General features: G+C 54.1%; 6 protein-coding genes across 6 annotated transcripts, besides 7 other annotated features; all 6 read right to left on the reverse strand.

Moving 5' to 3' along the window:
• Positions 1–491: a sequence feature (heterozygous, non-Esmeraldo-like haplotype).
• Positions 492–882: a sequence feature (areas merged during assembly that could not be assigned to a particular haplotype. This can correspond to areas where the two haplotypes were merged or to regions with more than two copies in the genome that were merged during assembly.).
• Positions 883–12,298: part of a sequence feature (heterozygous, Esmeraldo-like haplotype) that runs on past the window's edge.
• Tc00.1047053507941.10 (uncharacterized protein) lies at positions 1,429–3,885 on the reverse strand (the record flags this gene model as incomplete). The annotated part of the gene is made up of 1 exon (XM_807720.1): positions 1,429–3,885. One exon carries the CDS (start codon positions 3,883–3,885, stop codon positions 1,429–1,431), a length of 2,457 nt encoding a protein of 818 aa, XP_812813.1.
• Positions 3,990–4,016: a sequence feature (AT_rich).
• Tc00.1047053507941.14 (uncharacterized protein) lies at positions 4,310–4,624 on the reverse strand (the record flags this gene model as incomplete). The annotated part of the gene is made up of 1 exon (XM_807735.1): positions 4,310–4,624. The coding sequence occupies one exon, from the start codon at positions 4,622–4,624 to the stop codon at positions 4,310–4,312; it is 315 nt and encodes a 104-aa protein (XP_812828.1).
• Positions 4,865–7,051, reverse strand: Tc00.1047053507941.20 (uncharacterized protein; the record flags this gene model as incomplete). The annotated part of the gene is made up of 1 exon (XM_807721.1): positions 4,865–7,051. One exon carries the CDS (start codon positions 7,049–7,051, stop codon positions 4,865–4,867), a length of 2,187 nt encoding a protein of 728 aa, XP_812814.1.
• On the reverse strand, positions 7,231–9,075 carry Tc00.1047053507941.30 (uncharacterized protein; the record flags this gene model as incomplete). The annotated part of the gene is made up of 1 exon (XM_807722.1): positions 7,231–9,075. One exon carries the CDS (start codon positions 9,073–9,075, stop codon positions 7,231–7,233), a length of 1,845 nt encoding a protein of 614 aa, XP_812815.1.
• Positions 9,153–9,179: a microsatellite.
• On the reverse strand, positions 9,285–10,775 carry Tc00.1047053507941.40 (uncharacterized protein; the record flags this gene model as incomplete). Its single annotated transcript, XM_807723.1, has 1 exon — positions 9,285–10,775. The coding sequence occupies one exon, from the start codon at positions 10,773–10,775 to the stop codon at positions 9,285–9,287; it is 1,491 nt and encodes a 496-aa protein (XP_812816.1).
• Positions 11,119–11,153: a microsatellite.
• Tc00.1047053507941.50 (uncharacterized protein) lies at positions 11,360–12,055 on the reverse strand (the record flags this gene model as incomplete). Its single annotated transcript, XM_807724.1, has 1 exon — positions 11,360–12,055. One exon carries the CDS (start codon positions 12,053–12,055, stop codon positions 11,360–11,362), a length of 696 nt encoding a protein of 231 aa, XP_812817.1.
• Positions 12,068–12,112: a repeat region.

Raw genomic sequence — 12,298 nt, forward strand, 5'->3', positions numbered from 1 at the left:
CCGGCGCCGTCCGAGCGCGGAAATGTTGCGACAATAACCCGGCTGGGTTGCGCCGCGTGTTCCGTGCGTGAAACAATTATTGTGCGATGTGCACCGTCATGGTGCGGTGCTTTAGCGCATGCGAGTTTCCCTGGGGGGAGCGTGGTGCACTCGGGAATATTCGCGCACCCACCTTTCCCGTCGCAGTCGGCGCCGTCCGAGCGCGGAAATGTTGCGAGAATAACCCGGCTGCGTTGCGCCGCGCGTTCCGTGCGTGAAACAATTATTGTGCGATGTGCACCGTCATGGTGCGGTGCTTTAGCGCATGCGAGTTTCTCTGGGGGGAGCGTGGTGCACTCGGGAATATTCGCGCACCCACCTTTCCCGTCGCAGCCGGCGCCGTCCGAGCGCGGAAATGTTGCGACAATAACCCGGCTGGGTTGCGCCGCGTGTTCCGTGCGTGAAACAATTATTGTGCGATGTGCACCGTCATGGTGCGGTGCTTTAGCGCATGCGAGTTTCCCTGGGGGGAGCGTGGTGCACTCGGGAATATTCGCGCACCCACCTTTCCCGTCGCAGTCGGCGCCGTCCGAGCGCGGAAATGTTGCGAGAATAACCCGGCTGCGTTGCGCCGCGCGTTCCGTGCGTGAAACAATTATTGTGCGATGTGCACCGTCATGGTGCGGTGCTTTAGCGCATGCGAGTTTCTCTGGGGGGAGCGTGGTGCACTCGGGAATATTCGCGCACCCACCTTTCCCGTCGCAGCCGGCGCCGTCCGAGCGCGGAAATGTTGCGACAATAACCCGGCTGGGTTGCGCCGCGTGTTCCGTGCGTGAAACAATTATTGTGCGATGTGCACCGTCATGGTGCGGTGCTTTAGCGCATGCGAGTTTCCCTGGGGGGAGCGTGGTGCACTCGGGAATATTCGCGCACCCACCTTTCCCGTCGCAGTCGGCGCCGTCCGAGCGCGGAAATGTTGCGACAATAACCCGGCTGGGTTGCGCCGCGTGTTCCGTGCGTGAAACAATTATTGTGCGATGTGCACCGTCATGGTGCGGTGCTTTAGCGCATGCGAGTTTCCCTGGGGGGAGCGTGGCGCACTCGGGAATATTCGCGCACCCACCTTTCCCGTCGCAGTCGGCGCCGTCCGAGCGCGGAAATGTTGCGACAATAACCCGGCGGGGTTGCGCCGCGCGTTCCGTGCGTGAAACAATTATTGTGCGATGTGCACCGTCATGGTGCGGTGCTTTAGCGCATGCGAGTTTCCCTGGGGGGGGGCGTGGCGCACTCGGGAATATTGACTTGCTAAATGAATTGGGGCGGAAGAGGTGAAAAGAGAAAAGTTCAGCTTCCAGATGAAAGGCATGGAAACACAGAATGGAGTAGAGAAACATACACTATTATTTGGTGGCGCTTCGTGTGCCAAAATAAGTGAACAATGTTGTGTTTTTAGGGTGCGGTCCACTCCAGCGAGCGTGGAAACTGTTCGTGATTGACAAATGGGAGGTCTTGAAGGTCCTTTTCAGGATGGTGTTGTTCCAGTTGCTGCACAGGAATGGGATTCAGTAGCCATGTCTGATCCTCCTCGAAGGGTGTCTGGTCTATTTTGCCAGGGACCTGCTGCATGGGCCAGAGTTTATTCACATTGTAGATCGGTGTGGGCTCGGTCGGATGCGTGAACTGCTTGTCAAGGTATCTTGCTGTGTAGGCCATCCAGTCGCTTTCTGACTCCTTTTCTTTTGGTGTTGTCGGGAAGCGCGAGGTTGGGGTGTGGTACTCGTGCGGAAACTTGCTCGCGTTGGATGGGAGATCAGGGATGTTTTTGATTCCATAAGCCGCCTCCTCCGCAATGGTTCGCGTCATCAGCACATCTGTTGCAGCCTGCGAACGCAGCTGCGGTTCCAATAATCGCCTTGGCGCTTTCGCCTCTGCCGGGACACGCACAAAGCGAGCATGACTCAGATCGCTCTGCCCATCATTTGCCTTTTTAAGAGCCTCCTCACTACACCGCAGACGCTGTGCAATGGTGGCGAATGTGTCACCGGCGAACACAAGCTCGACTGGGCTGAACTCCGTTTCAGCGGTTGACACCCAGCACGAGAGCGGGACGTTCAGCTCTGTGACGGATGGGCCAAACTCGCCTTCGCCATTCTCGCCAGTCTGCTTGTACGTCAGTGCAGCGTGGCCATTTGCCTGCTGTAGCTCTTCCACGGTGCAATCAAGGACAGTCGCGGCATCTTCCCAGGTGCGGATGCGTTTTCCATTGTTGGGGTTCTGAAGTGGCAGCACACGTGGGGCTGCACCGAAGCTTGTGAGTCTACGGGAGGCTCCGCCGGGAACGTTAAGAACCGCACCTGCCTCGAGTTCCTCGATCGCCGGGTTCGCCTCCTTGAGATCATCCACGCTGCAGCCTAGTCGCTGCGCCACCCGTTCCCAATCGTCACCCTCCAATACCCTTGCCACGCTGAGACGATTCACCGGGGCGCTTTGCCAATCAAGGGCAAAGGAGAACATGCGGTGGTGGTCATGCGTTGTGGGCGTGGCGGGGTCATGCTCGGTGGGGAATACAGAGCCATCATGAATAACGTTCTTCCTATAAATGGTGTGAAACTCGCACGTGGTCTGTCGATGTAACCAGTGCCTTATATCGTACATACGTTTTTCAAATTCGGTACTCTGAAAAGGCAGCTTGCAGATGATTACACGGAAATATTTCCTGAATTCGTAATGGGCTGTCGACATCTCAAGTTCTGTAAAGGAGGTGTCGGATGAGGAAGTCCAGAACTCCGCCATCCGCACCCACGGCTCCAGTTTTTCCACGTACGGCCATGACACCTGCGGGTCGTATATATTCGTGGCGCCTGGCACAGGCACATTGCAGCGGTTTATAACGTTCAAACACTGTTCCTCTAATCGTTTCAGGTCGGCCCGCACAAAGTTTGCCACCTCCTCTGCGTCGTACTCGTCGGGGCGACCAAAGGGGCCCGCACGGGCGGCATTAAAGAAGTCGATCAGCTCCGGATCGAATGCACCGCCTGTAAGTCCTTCCATGACGCGCCGCACCGCGACAAGTTTCTCCTCGGTGACTTGACGACCCACATCCCGTAGAAACATGCAGACATCTTCCGCCAGCTTCATCACGTGATGGTCCCAGAAACCCTCAAGAACAATTTTGTACGTCACCTCGGAGCCATGGATTCCATCTTCCTCCGTGTTCTCAAAGACGAAGCGCTTGTTTCTCACTTTGGCCACCTCATACTCGTACCAGTCTTCTGTCTTCCAACAAAACGGGAACTGACTTCGGTCCACGGGGATGTTGCCAGCGCATGGCAACGGGGTCTCTGAGCGACCCACGTCACGTTGCACTTGCATTGGACTCAAAACGCGTGCATGCTGATGTTTCTCCCGCACCGCACGGTCCATGATCGTCTCGAGTGTGGGCGGTGGTGTGGTCCTATTTGCTTCATTCATCTTTGTGAGGTAGGCATCCCGAAAGGGGAACCCTTTTTGTCCTTTTCCCTGGGACTTACGCGGGTCGTAGCGGGCAAACTGTCGCATGTACTCCACGTACTCCCTACCCTTGGCATCAAACTCGTTGTACGGACGGAAGCGATAGGCATTGGGTGGGGCACTTGCGCTCCACGGTCGGTAGTCGCCAAGGTGGTGTGTCATGGATGTGCACACGTACCAACTGTCGACATACTGATCTTCCGGCACATCCGGCCGCACCAGGGGGCCGCGGATACTCAATGGGAACTTGTCGTCGATAGGATCAATGAACTCATTTGTCTTTGTGCTGTTCATGTTTTGCGGCGCGGCAATGGGGGCAGGACCATCAAACTTCGGCATCTGCGTTGGCATACGGTAACGCGACCAGTAGTAATGATTCACAATTCCCCTACGCATCACTCTCCCTCAACTCTACCCGTTCTCCTTTGTAATGTATTTGTCTATCGACGTGCCAATGTATTTTTCCTCGTGCTCCTTCCACCCCACCCCCAACTTTGTTCTTTTTTTTTTTTTTATTTTTTAAATTTCTTTAGCACATATGAGTCGATGCCCACAAAGCAAAACAACAACAAAAAAAAAAAAGGGCAGATAAATACAGGAGGGGAAGCATGCCTTCGTAAATGCAAAAAATGCTCCACGTGGGTGTCAAGCCTTTTCTCTCACTGTTTGTCTATCGATTCATTTCCTGCGGATCCCATACACTGGTCCCACAGCACCATGAAAGGATAGATACATGCATGCACACACATATACCACACATAGGAAAAAACAAAAAGAAAAACAACAAAAACGCCTCATTTATTTATTCTCTCCGGTTGGTTTATACGCCGCCGCCTCGTGCCGCGGGGTTTGTTTTTAAATCCAAGACCCATCCAAACTGTCGTATGAACTCCTCCTTGGCACGGCAGCTGGCGGTATCTACGGGAGCCCGCAGGGCCTCCGCTGCCTCCGCCTCCTCCACAGTACGAAATACGGAAAACCACAAGAGACCATCCGCCACACCGCGAATGAGAGCTAATTTGCCGTTCCGCAGACTCTTTGTGAAGTGCACAATTTCCCCCGGGTGAAACCCAAAGCCAGTGTCATGCGTTGTGTCTAGCGTGATTTTGTCCCCAGACTTCGTTGTTGCTTCCATTATATTCCAAATGGCCTCTTTCCTTGTTTATACAAATGGAATTAAAAGAAGAAGAACGGCACATGAGTTGGATACGTATGCATCGTAAACACACGCGCAATGCCCTCCCCTTCCCTTTTTCTTCAATTCGCTGTTCCCCTCCCCGCTCCAGAGGCGTCTTCTAAGCATTTCATTCTCCCCCCTCCACTCTTCTCCACGAGGAGGAGAAAAACAACAACAACAAAAACTCAATAACAATTCTTACTTCCTAACACACACATGAATGCACAGAGTGAGAGAGATAGTGGCAGTAATACTAAGCATAAGAAAGATCAGAGCGACGGTATCAGATCCCACCATAGTGCTTCTGGCACCGATATTCCCACGCCAAAAGCTCATCACGTGCAATTCGTACCGTGAGTCATTGTGCAACCGCATCCAATCCCTGTCCTGTTCCCACGTCGCACCCCAGTCGCCGTGGGGGATGCGCAGCGACTTTGGCACCGCTGGAGACCGTGCGACGTCTGTCCAGCCGATGCGATGAAGCGCCGCCTCAATGGCTGCTTGTGTGTCGGTGATTCGGCTGTTCGCCATTTCGCCCACGCTGTAGTCTGGCGCCATAAACTCCGCTACATCGTTTGGCGCGGAGAGAAATTTGCATTGCAAATTCTCCGTAAAGCATCCCCACAGCTGCTCCACAAGACTGCGATTTACCGACGTTACGGGAGGGGTCTCAGCTGCGTTTTGCGTGGGAGGGAGTAGCACACGCAGCATGACATCAGCCGCCTCCGCAACAGACGCTGGGCGAAGTGCGGAGTGCTCCGCCGTCTTATCAACGACAGTAAAAACGTCAGGATTTGCAAATGTCGTGTTGTACCGAGTAAGTGTGAGGAACACTTTTTCGCCCGCCATCACCGCAGGGAGAAGATCCAACAACGTTGTGATGGGGGAGTACGGCAGACGTGTGGTGGAGGCTCGGCGGACGCCACTCTTTTCCATTTCCAGCTCCGCCTTTTGCTGCTGCGCCGATCCCGTCTTCCCCACACGGCTGTCGACATGGTAATACAGTGGGGCGTCTTGGTAGGCTACCTGATCCACAACAAGAAACGTATCGATGGCGTTGAAATCCACCGTAGTAAAGTTCAGTTTTTCTTTGTATGCCAGCGCTGTGCAGTTGCTGAGGCCGGCGTGGACACACTCCAGCATCGTCGCGTCGGAGATGAAGCGGGCACTCCCGACACTGCCCACGTGCTCGCCAGGGAAAAAAAAGGCGTACACATCGCGGCTGTCATCCCCACCCACGCGCCGCAGTGCCTCCAGTACCGACAATGTTGCCACGATGGCGCTGGCGGGGCAGTCCGCACCAGGAGTTGCATCCTGGACAAGCGATACTGCGGTAGAAGCCACCAGCAATGCAACGGCACCTTTCCGCGTCTTCTTTTCAAAGTTCAATGAAGTTTCGTTCCACTCCCACCGCATGTCAGCGGTGCTCGTCCACACAGTCCAGCCGCTCAAAGGAACACATGATGGCGAGGGGCCCTCCAAGCAACTTCGCACCCTCGTGGGTGACGATAATAACTCCGCAAGTGACATGCCATTTCGTGTCTCCAATACATTCTGCGGGTACCTGCGGCCCTCAGCCCAGTGAATACGGTTGAACCCGGCAGCATTCATAAGAGCCGTCCAGTCACTATTTGCTGGGCCACTGCTGCTGGTAGCGGCACTGGGAAAGTAGAGGATAACAAAGTCATACACGCTCCTCACTTCGCGAGGAAGCAACAACTCCTCACCGCTGCGGCGATCACCAGAGAAACGACAACATCTGTTGTCGTCCGAAAATGCCACTGCTGTAATGGGTGGCATCAAACCCTGCGTATGTTTATTTGCTACCGCATTGTAGTGCTGCACAGCAGCCAGAAAACATGTCATGTCATACTGAGTATTCGTTTTCACCCTGTTTTCCCTCCCTCCCTCCTCATAGTCGTCCTTGTCACGTGTCGACAAGACGAGTCCAATGCCACTTGAGAAGACTGTATCAGGAATTGAGAGCCCGCGAATAATATCTTGCAGTGACGGTGCGTTATCCTCGCAGCCATCCATCGATGCCTGCGCCACTTCGGTCGCATGGAGGAGGAGAAGGCCATGCGGTGCGACGGCGTTGTCAGCGATACTGCAGCCCCTGTACGCAACGGAGTTGTTGCTCTGGTCATCACTTTTCACTGCCATAAACACCGCCTTCATGATGCAGGGACGCACTATTGGGTAGTTGCGAAAGTAGGCTGCGTACGCTGCATCATGTGGTGCAGGCGGGATATCACCAGAAAAGCCCCTTTCTGCAGTGGCGCCACATGTCATGAGCCACGCAGCAATCCACAACACAAAGATCGACGTCCACTCGGTGGGTCCACGTGGACACCCGCCCATACAAACCATTCGTCTCCGCAACATTCGCTTTATACGCAACCTACTTTTGACTCGTCAAAGAAGAAGAAAGAAAGTGAGAGATAGATAGTAGAGTAGAAGATCTTCCTCTCAAACAAACATATATACATACGGGAAGGGAAAGAGAGAAATAAAAGAATAAGGAAAATCTCACGGTGTGGAGGGCGTTAGTGGATCGGATTCCTTTATCTTGGTGGCTGAAATATTGTCCGCAACGATGCATGGGATGCAAGAGCTGCTGTTGGCGTCTCACTCGTCCAGTCGTGCCTGTTTGTGGACCAAACATCGTCAGGGATCGCCCGCGGTGCACACCTGTACAAGGCACAATCAGGGTCAAAGCACTTTTGCACCCACACGCGCTGCTGCAGGTCGACGGTGATGTAGACATTGTTCGAGAGGTGCTGCCGTCCCACGTTACTGCAGTAGCGTGACCCATCGAGCAGAAAAAACAGGTACCGTCCACCGCGTTGACGCACACTACTCACTCGGCAAGGAACCCCACCAACAATGCTCCATTCCCGTGCCACGTGCTCCGCCAGGGCGCCATAGCGCGCTCTATCGACGTCCTTCGTTAACTGAGTCTCTTCGCTGCCGTATTTGCAACCCTCATTTGATGAAACCGCTCCAAAGGTGCTAATAGTTGGTGCCGGAACTAAAATCACTTCCCGGTGCCCCACCTGCAGGGTCACAAGAGAGTCGAAAAAGAGTGCCACTCTGTCCGCCGTCGTCGGGATTGTTCCAGTGGGGAAGTTGGCGGAAACATTTCGCTCCACCGTGAGAATGCTTCTCTTGTGCAGCTTACAACTCCAGAGGCAGCGCAGCATGCGGTTTCGACTGTACACGGCGGTGTCAATGACGCACCGAAGTGGAAGAAAAGGCAGGTGTCGTGAGGGCTGAGACGGAGGCAGAACGGCAAAATCCTTCGGTGTATCATGGTAGAAGAGTGCGACGTGCACACAAGGGTCCGCTACCGCCCGCTCGTACAAGTACTCCACAAATTGCCCCACAATTCGTCCGACGTCGGCGTTGCTGTTGAACCACTGTCCACCAAACTTCACAACGTAGTGCTGCGAGAACTTCCCACTTCGACCACCCTCCTTTTCCGTCGCGTCCAAAGACCGCATTACCATCACGTCTACGCCAGGCCCCAGCGCTGCTGCCGTACTGTTGTCATCAGTCGGAAGAACAGTATCATCCTCATCTTCAAAGGCACCATGATTCTCCGAGTCACGTGATTTCACCAATGCAGGGTATGTGCTGCAAAGAAACCGGCGGAGCTCTGTAAGCAGTACCGTCGTCGTCTCACTGTTGTCAGCGCGCAGTCGGCAGTTCCACGCACAACAACGCGGCGGTTTCCATAGGGCTGTTGACAAGGCCGCCGAATACTCCTCTGCCCTCCGGCACTCGTATATAACCCTGTCCTCCTCACTGTCGTCATCCACAACGCTTACGACGGGAAGCCATGCGGAGTAATCCTTCTCGCGCTCGACGTCAAGGTACATGTGACATGGCGCTCCCTCGCGTATCACCTCATACAAGTGCTGCTGCAGTGGCTCAATCTCTCGCACCACACGCGCCAGACCATTGACGGTTGCCGCAAGAAACATTCTCGTCTGCGAGGAGAGCGGCGTGACGCCATAAAACACCGCGTAATCTTCCCGGAGCACCACCCGACGCTGACGTTTCCCCTCGCACAAATATTTGGCCTCATCGTCAGTCTTCCGCGTATCCTCCCCATGCGTGCTCAAAGGCCGTTTGCGGAAAAGCCTGCCACGTGCACCACCGCTACCGGAATGAGTGGGGATCGCCGCCGCAGATGCGCGGAGCGACCGCGACGCCAACTCACGCACCACCTCTTCCTCTGAGGGGAGCTCGATACTGAACGGCAGCCATTTTGGTGCGGCATGCGCCTGTTGTCCCTCCTCTTCATTCTGCGCGTCGATAAAGTCAAAGAGTTTCTGCTGCGTCGGGAAGAGTTGACAGTCATCCGCGGCAAAGTGTGTGACGAATGTCGACTTGCACCAAAACATCGGTGCTCCAGCTGTCCCGCATGAGTTCCTTCAACCCCTTTCTGCGCAGAGACCCTGAAACAGAAGGTGAATGATGGAAAAAAAAAAAAAAAAAAAAAAAAAAAGGACACACTCACACGCACAATCACTTCCTTTTTTTTTTTTTCCAGCATTCACCTGCCATCCAACTCGGGCAAATACACACACACACACAAACCGGAAATCTCTCCTTACACCGCAGTGGAATTCCTCTCCTTCATCGTGTGGAGATCGTGCAGGACGGCACCAAGGTACGCCCTACACGCCGACTCACGTGCGACGGTGTAACGTGTTGCAATGGCACGGCCGGCAGTACGGCCCTCGCCGCTGCCAACAACAAGCGACACCTCGAAGAGACGTCTGTGAGGCCGGTTGAAGCGGTCAAGATATTGGGCGAGCGGCTCACCGTCGGTCGAGAAGGGTACCCCATTCCGCATGTCGGAGCGTGTGTCGTAGAAGAGCGGGTCTCGAACGGAATTTCTAAACTTCAGACGTGTGACTCGCTGCGCATTGACAGGCTGCGGTATCCCGTACAAATCGGCAAAGTAATTTGCCACGGCGGTAAAGTCCACAGCGTTGTAGAAGGCTGCGCCTCGCCTGTAGCGCTCCCGCTCCTGCGGGTGAAGCCATCCGTCATCGTCGTCATGCTCGTCCCGGATCGCGTCGCGTAATAGCCCTCGTCTCTCCTGAAGCTCCCGTTGCGCCCGCTGACGCCACGTGTTGATGGCGTCTATCCCACCCGGGCCAGCCGCAAGCGATGCAAGCACGCCGGGGTTGGCGGCAATTCCATCAATTGTCATTGCATCACGTGTCGCGTCCTGCACACCAAACCCACTGCACAAAACGGCCTCCTCCGCGCTCTTCTTTCCAGCCGCCTCGTCACCATCTTCCTCTCCCTCCCTCGTCGCCTCGTCTGACAGCACACGTGTCTTGGTGACAAAACGCAACGGCAGCCCTTGCGCGGCAAGTACCGCTTCCGTGACGTTTCCAGCGGGAAAATGCTGCAACGTGCGTAGCAGGAGCGCCGCCGCACCACTGGGGAGGTTCACTTCCACGTCCCCGTAGGTGTTTGACAAAACCCGCCGCACCACATCACTGCCCAACGTCTGCTGCAGGGCGCCTATAAAATGAGAGAACATCCAGCCAAGAGGGCTTTGCCCGGCACGCAATGGCGTGACCTGAAAAGACGTCCCCGCAACATCGTGTTCCCGCAGTCCGACATGCTGCGGCTCCAGAAACGCAAGCCTGTCCCCTGTCGTCTTGCCACCGTCATCGGCGAGAAGGCTATCGAGATTCAGCGGGACCGCAAGCTCATCAAAATGCAGCTCTTTTGCAAATAGGCGCAAAGTGAAGTGATTGTGCAAAACCGCATTAAGTTGCCTTGTCGCGTTCGTTGTTAGCACAAGACCGGCGTGTATGGCGTATCGCAGCATTGCCTGAGAAAGAAAGTCATCGATGATAGTGTCGCCAAGCATTGTGAGGTGATGGCTCTCTATAGTAAAATATGGAGTAAAAAGAGGGCTGAACAGCTGGTACTTTGAACGCATTGCCACTTCCCGCGCAAAGTTATCGCCATGCGCCTCGACAATATCCCGCAGCCCACAGCGAAGGAAGAGAGCCTGCAGCTTGCTCGGCGGCACGGCACGGGAAAAAAAGGAGAGGCGTGAGCGGCGGTAAACCATTGAACTTTAGCGCCCTCGCTGCCCGCTATAGATCCCCTTCCTCCTTACCTCCTGCTCGCACACACACACAAAAATAAAGAAAGAGAAAAAAAAAAAAACATTCAATTATCGGACACATATCAACCAACAGAAAAATGAAAATAAAAATATGGAGACACACTCAGAGAAAGTAATTTAGATATGCATATATATATACATATATATGTTCCCTTTTTATATCCATACGCACCCAAAAATTTATACACATTTAGGCTATAAGGTGCAACGTGGCGCGGAAACACCCGCCCAAAAACATCATAACAACTAATCAAAGGAAAAAAAAAAAAATGAGGAGGGAGTTGAGACACCCACACACACACCCACACACGCATACACGCATAATGTATAAGAGATGAAATCCAACGTCTTGCAGTTCATTTTGGCTCGGTCATCATCTCATTTTGCATGTTCTTTTTGACAGTCCCTCTGTTTTTGTTCCCTGTAAAGAAGAGATTCACCGTATGCATGTTGTATTATGAGGTACTACTAGTACCAGTAATGGTAATAGTAATGGCGAGATGGTGAGAAAGTATTCGGGAGTCTGTTTAAAACTTCTCTATCTTGTCGTAATTGCTCTCATCAACGCCTGGAAGGTCCGCGACGCTCACAATACTATAATTAATTGAGTCTTCGTACTCCTTCAACCCGGCGGCGATCTCTGGATGACACGGTGTCTCCAGTTCTGCTCTAACTTCTTTTTTCGGTTGCTGTTGTTGCCAGGCAACCGTGTGCTGCTCCCTTTCCCCTTCCCTTTCATCAGAAACAATGGGGGTGGACGCAGGCAGCAGTGACCCGGACGTCATCATCGGCTCTTGTCCTTGAAGCTGCGGTGCCTCACGCGCCATTGCGGCTGCAATCAACTGCTCTAGCGCCGATGACTCCAGTGAGCCTCGCAGCCGCCGCGCAGTGTTGCGCTCCAACTCGCCCACAAGGCTCAAGTTGCCCTCTTCCTCAAATACACCTAACGTCTGCTGCAGCCCGTGCACGCGTGCAAATTCCTCAATCAGCATCAGCGCCACGCGGCCCTCAGGCGAGAGGGCAGCTGGCAAAATTGTCTTTCCCACAGCAGCCGTGCGAAGATACGGGTCACCGCGAATGACGCTGATGGCCGCAGCACGGAGTTGTGCGCGCAACTTCCCCAACACGCCGGCATTCCGCAGCGCCGTGGCAAACGCGTCCTGTAGATCAAGCAGCGTCGTGTTGATTTCATTCACATCCTCCTCTGCGGGGTTTTCCTCCATCACACATATCACCTTCCCTTTTTCGTCTCTCTCTTTCTTTTTTTTTTTTTTTTTCTCGTGTGTCTTCCCCTTCCCCGCTCCTGTACCGTTTTTTCCGAAGGCCTCCTGGCAGGGGTAGAGAAGAAGCGGTGTGTGTGTGTGTGGCCTGTGAAGCTCAAATAAACTCAACAAGGCGGAAAACACAAGAGAAAAAGGCAGAAGACAGAAGTGGACGTGCAGCAAGGGGTCCTCCCTCGTAGAGAC

Source organism: Trypanosoma cruzi, assembly GCF_000209065.1.
Source record: "Trypanosoma cruzi strain CL Brener chromosome Unknown tcruzi_1047053507941, whole genome shotgun sequence".
Lineage (NCBI taxonomy): Eukaryota > Euglenozoa > Kinetoplastea > Trypanosomatida > Trypanosomatidae > Trypanosoma > Trypanosoma cruzi.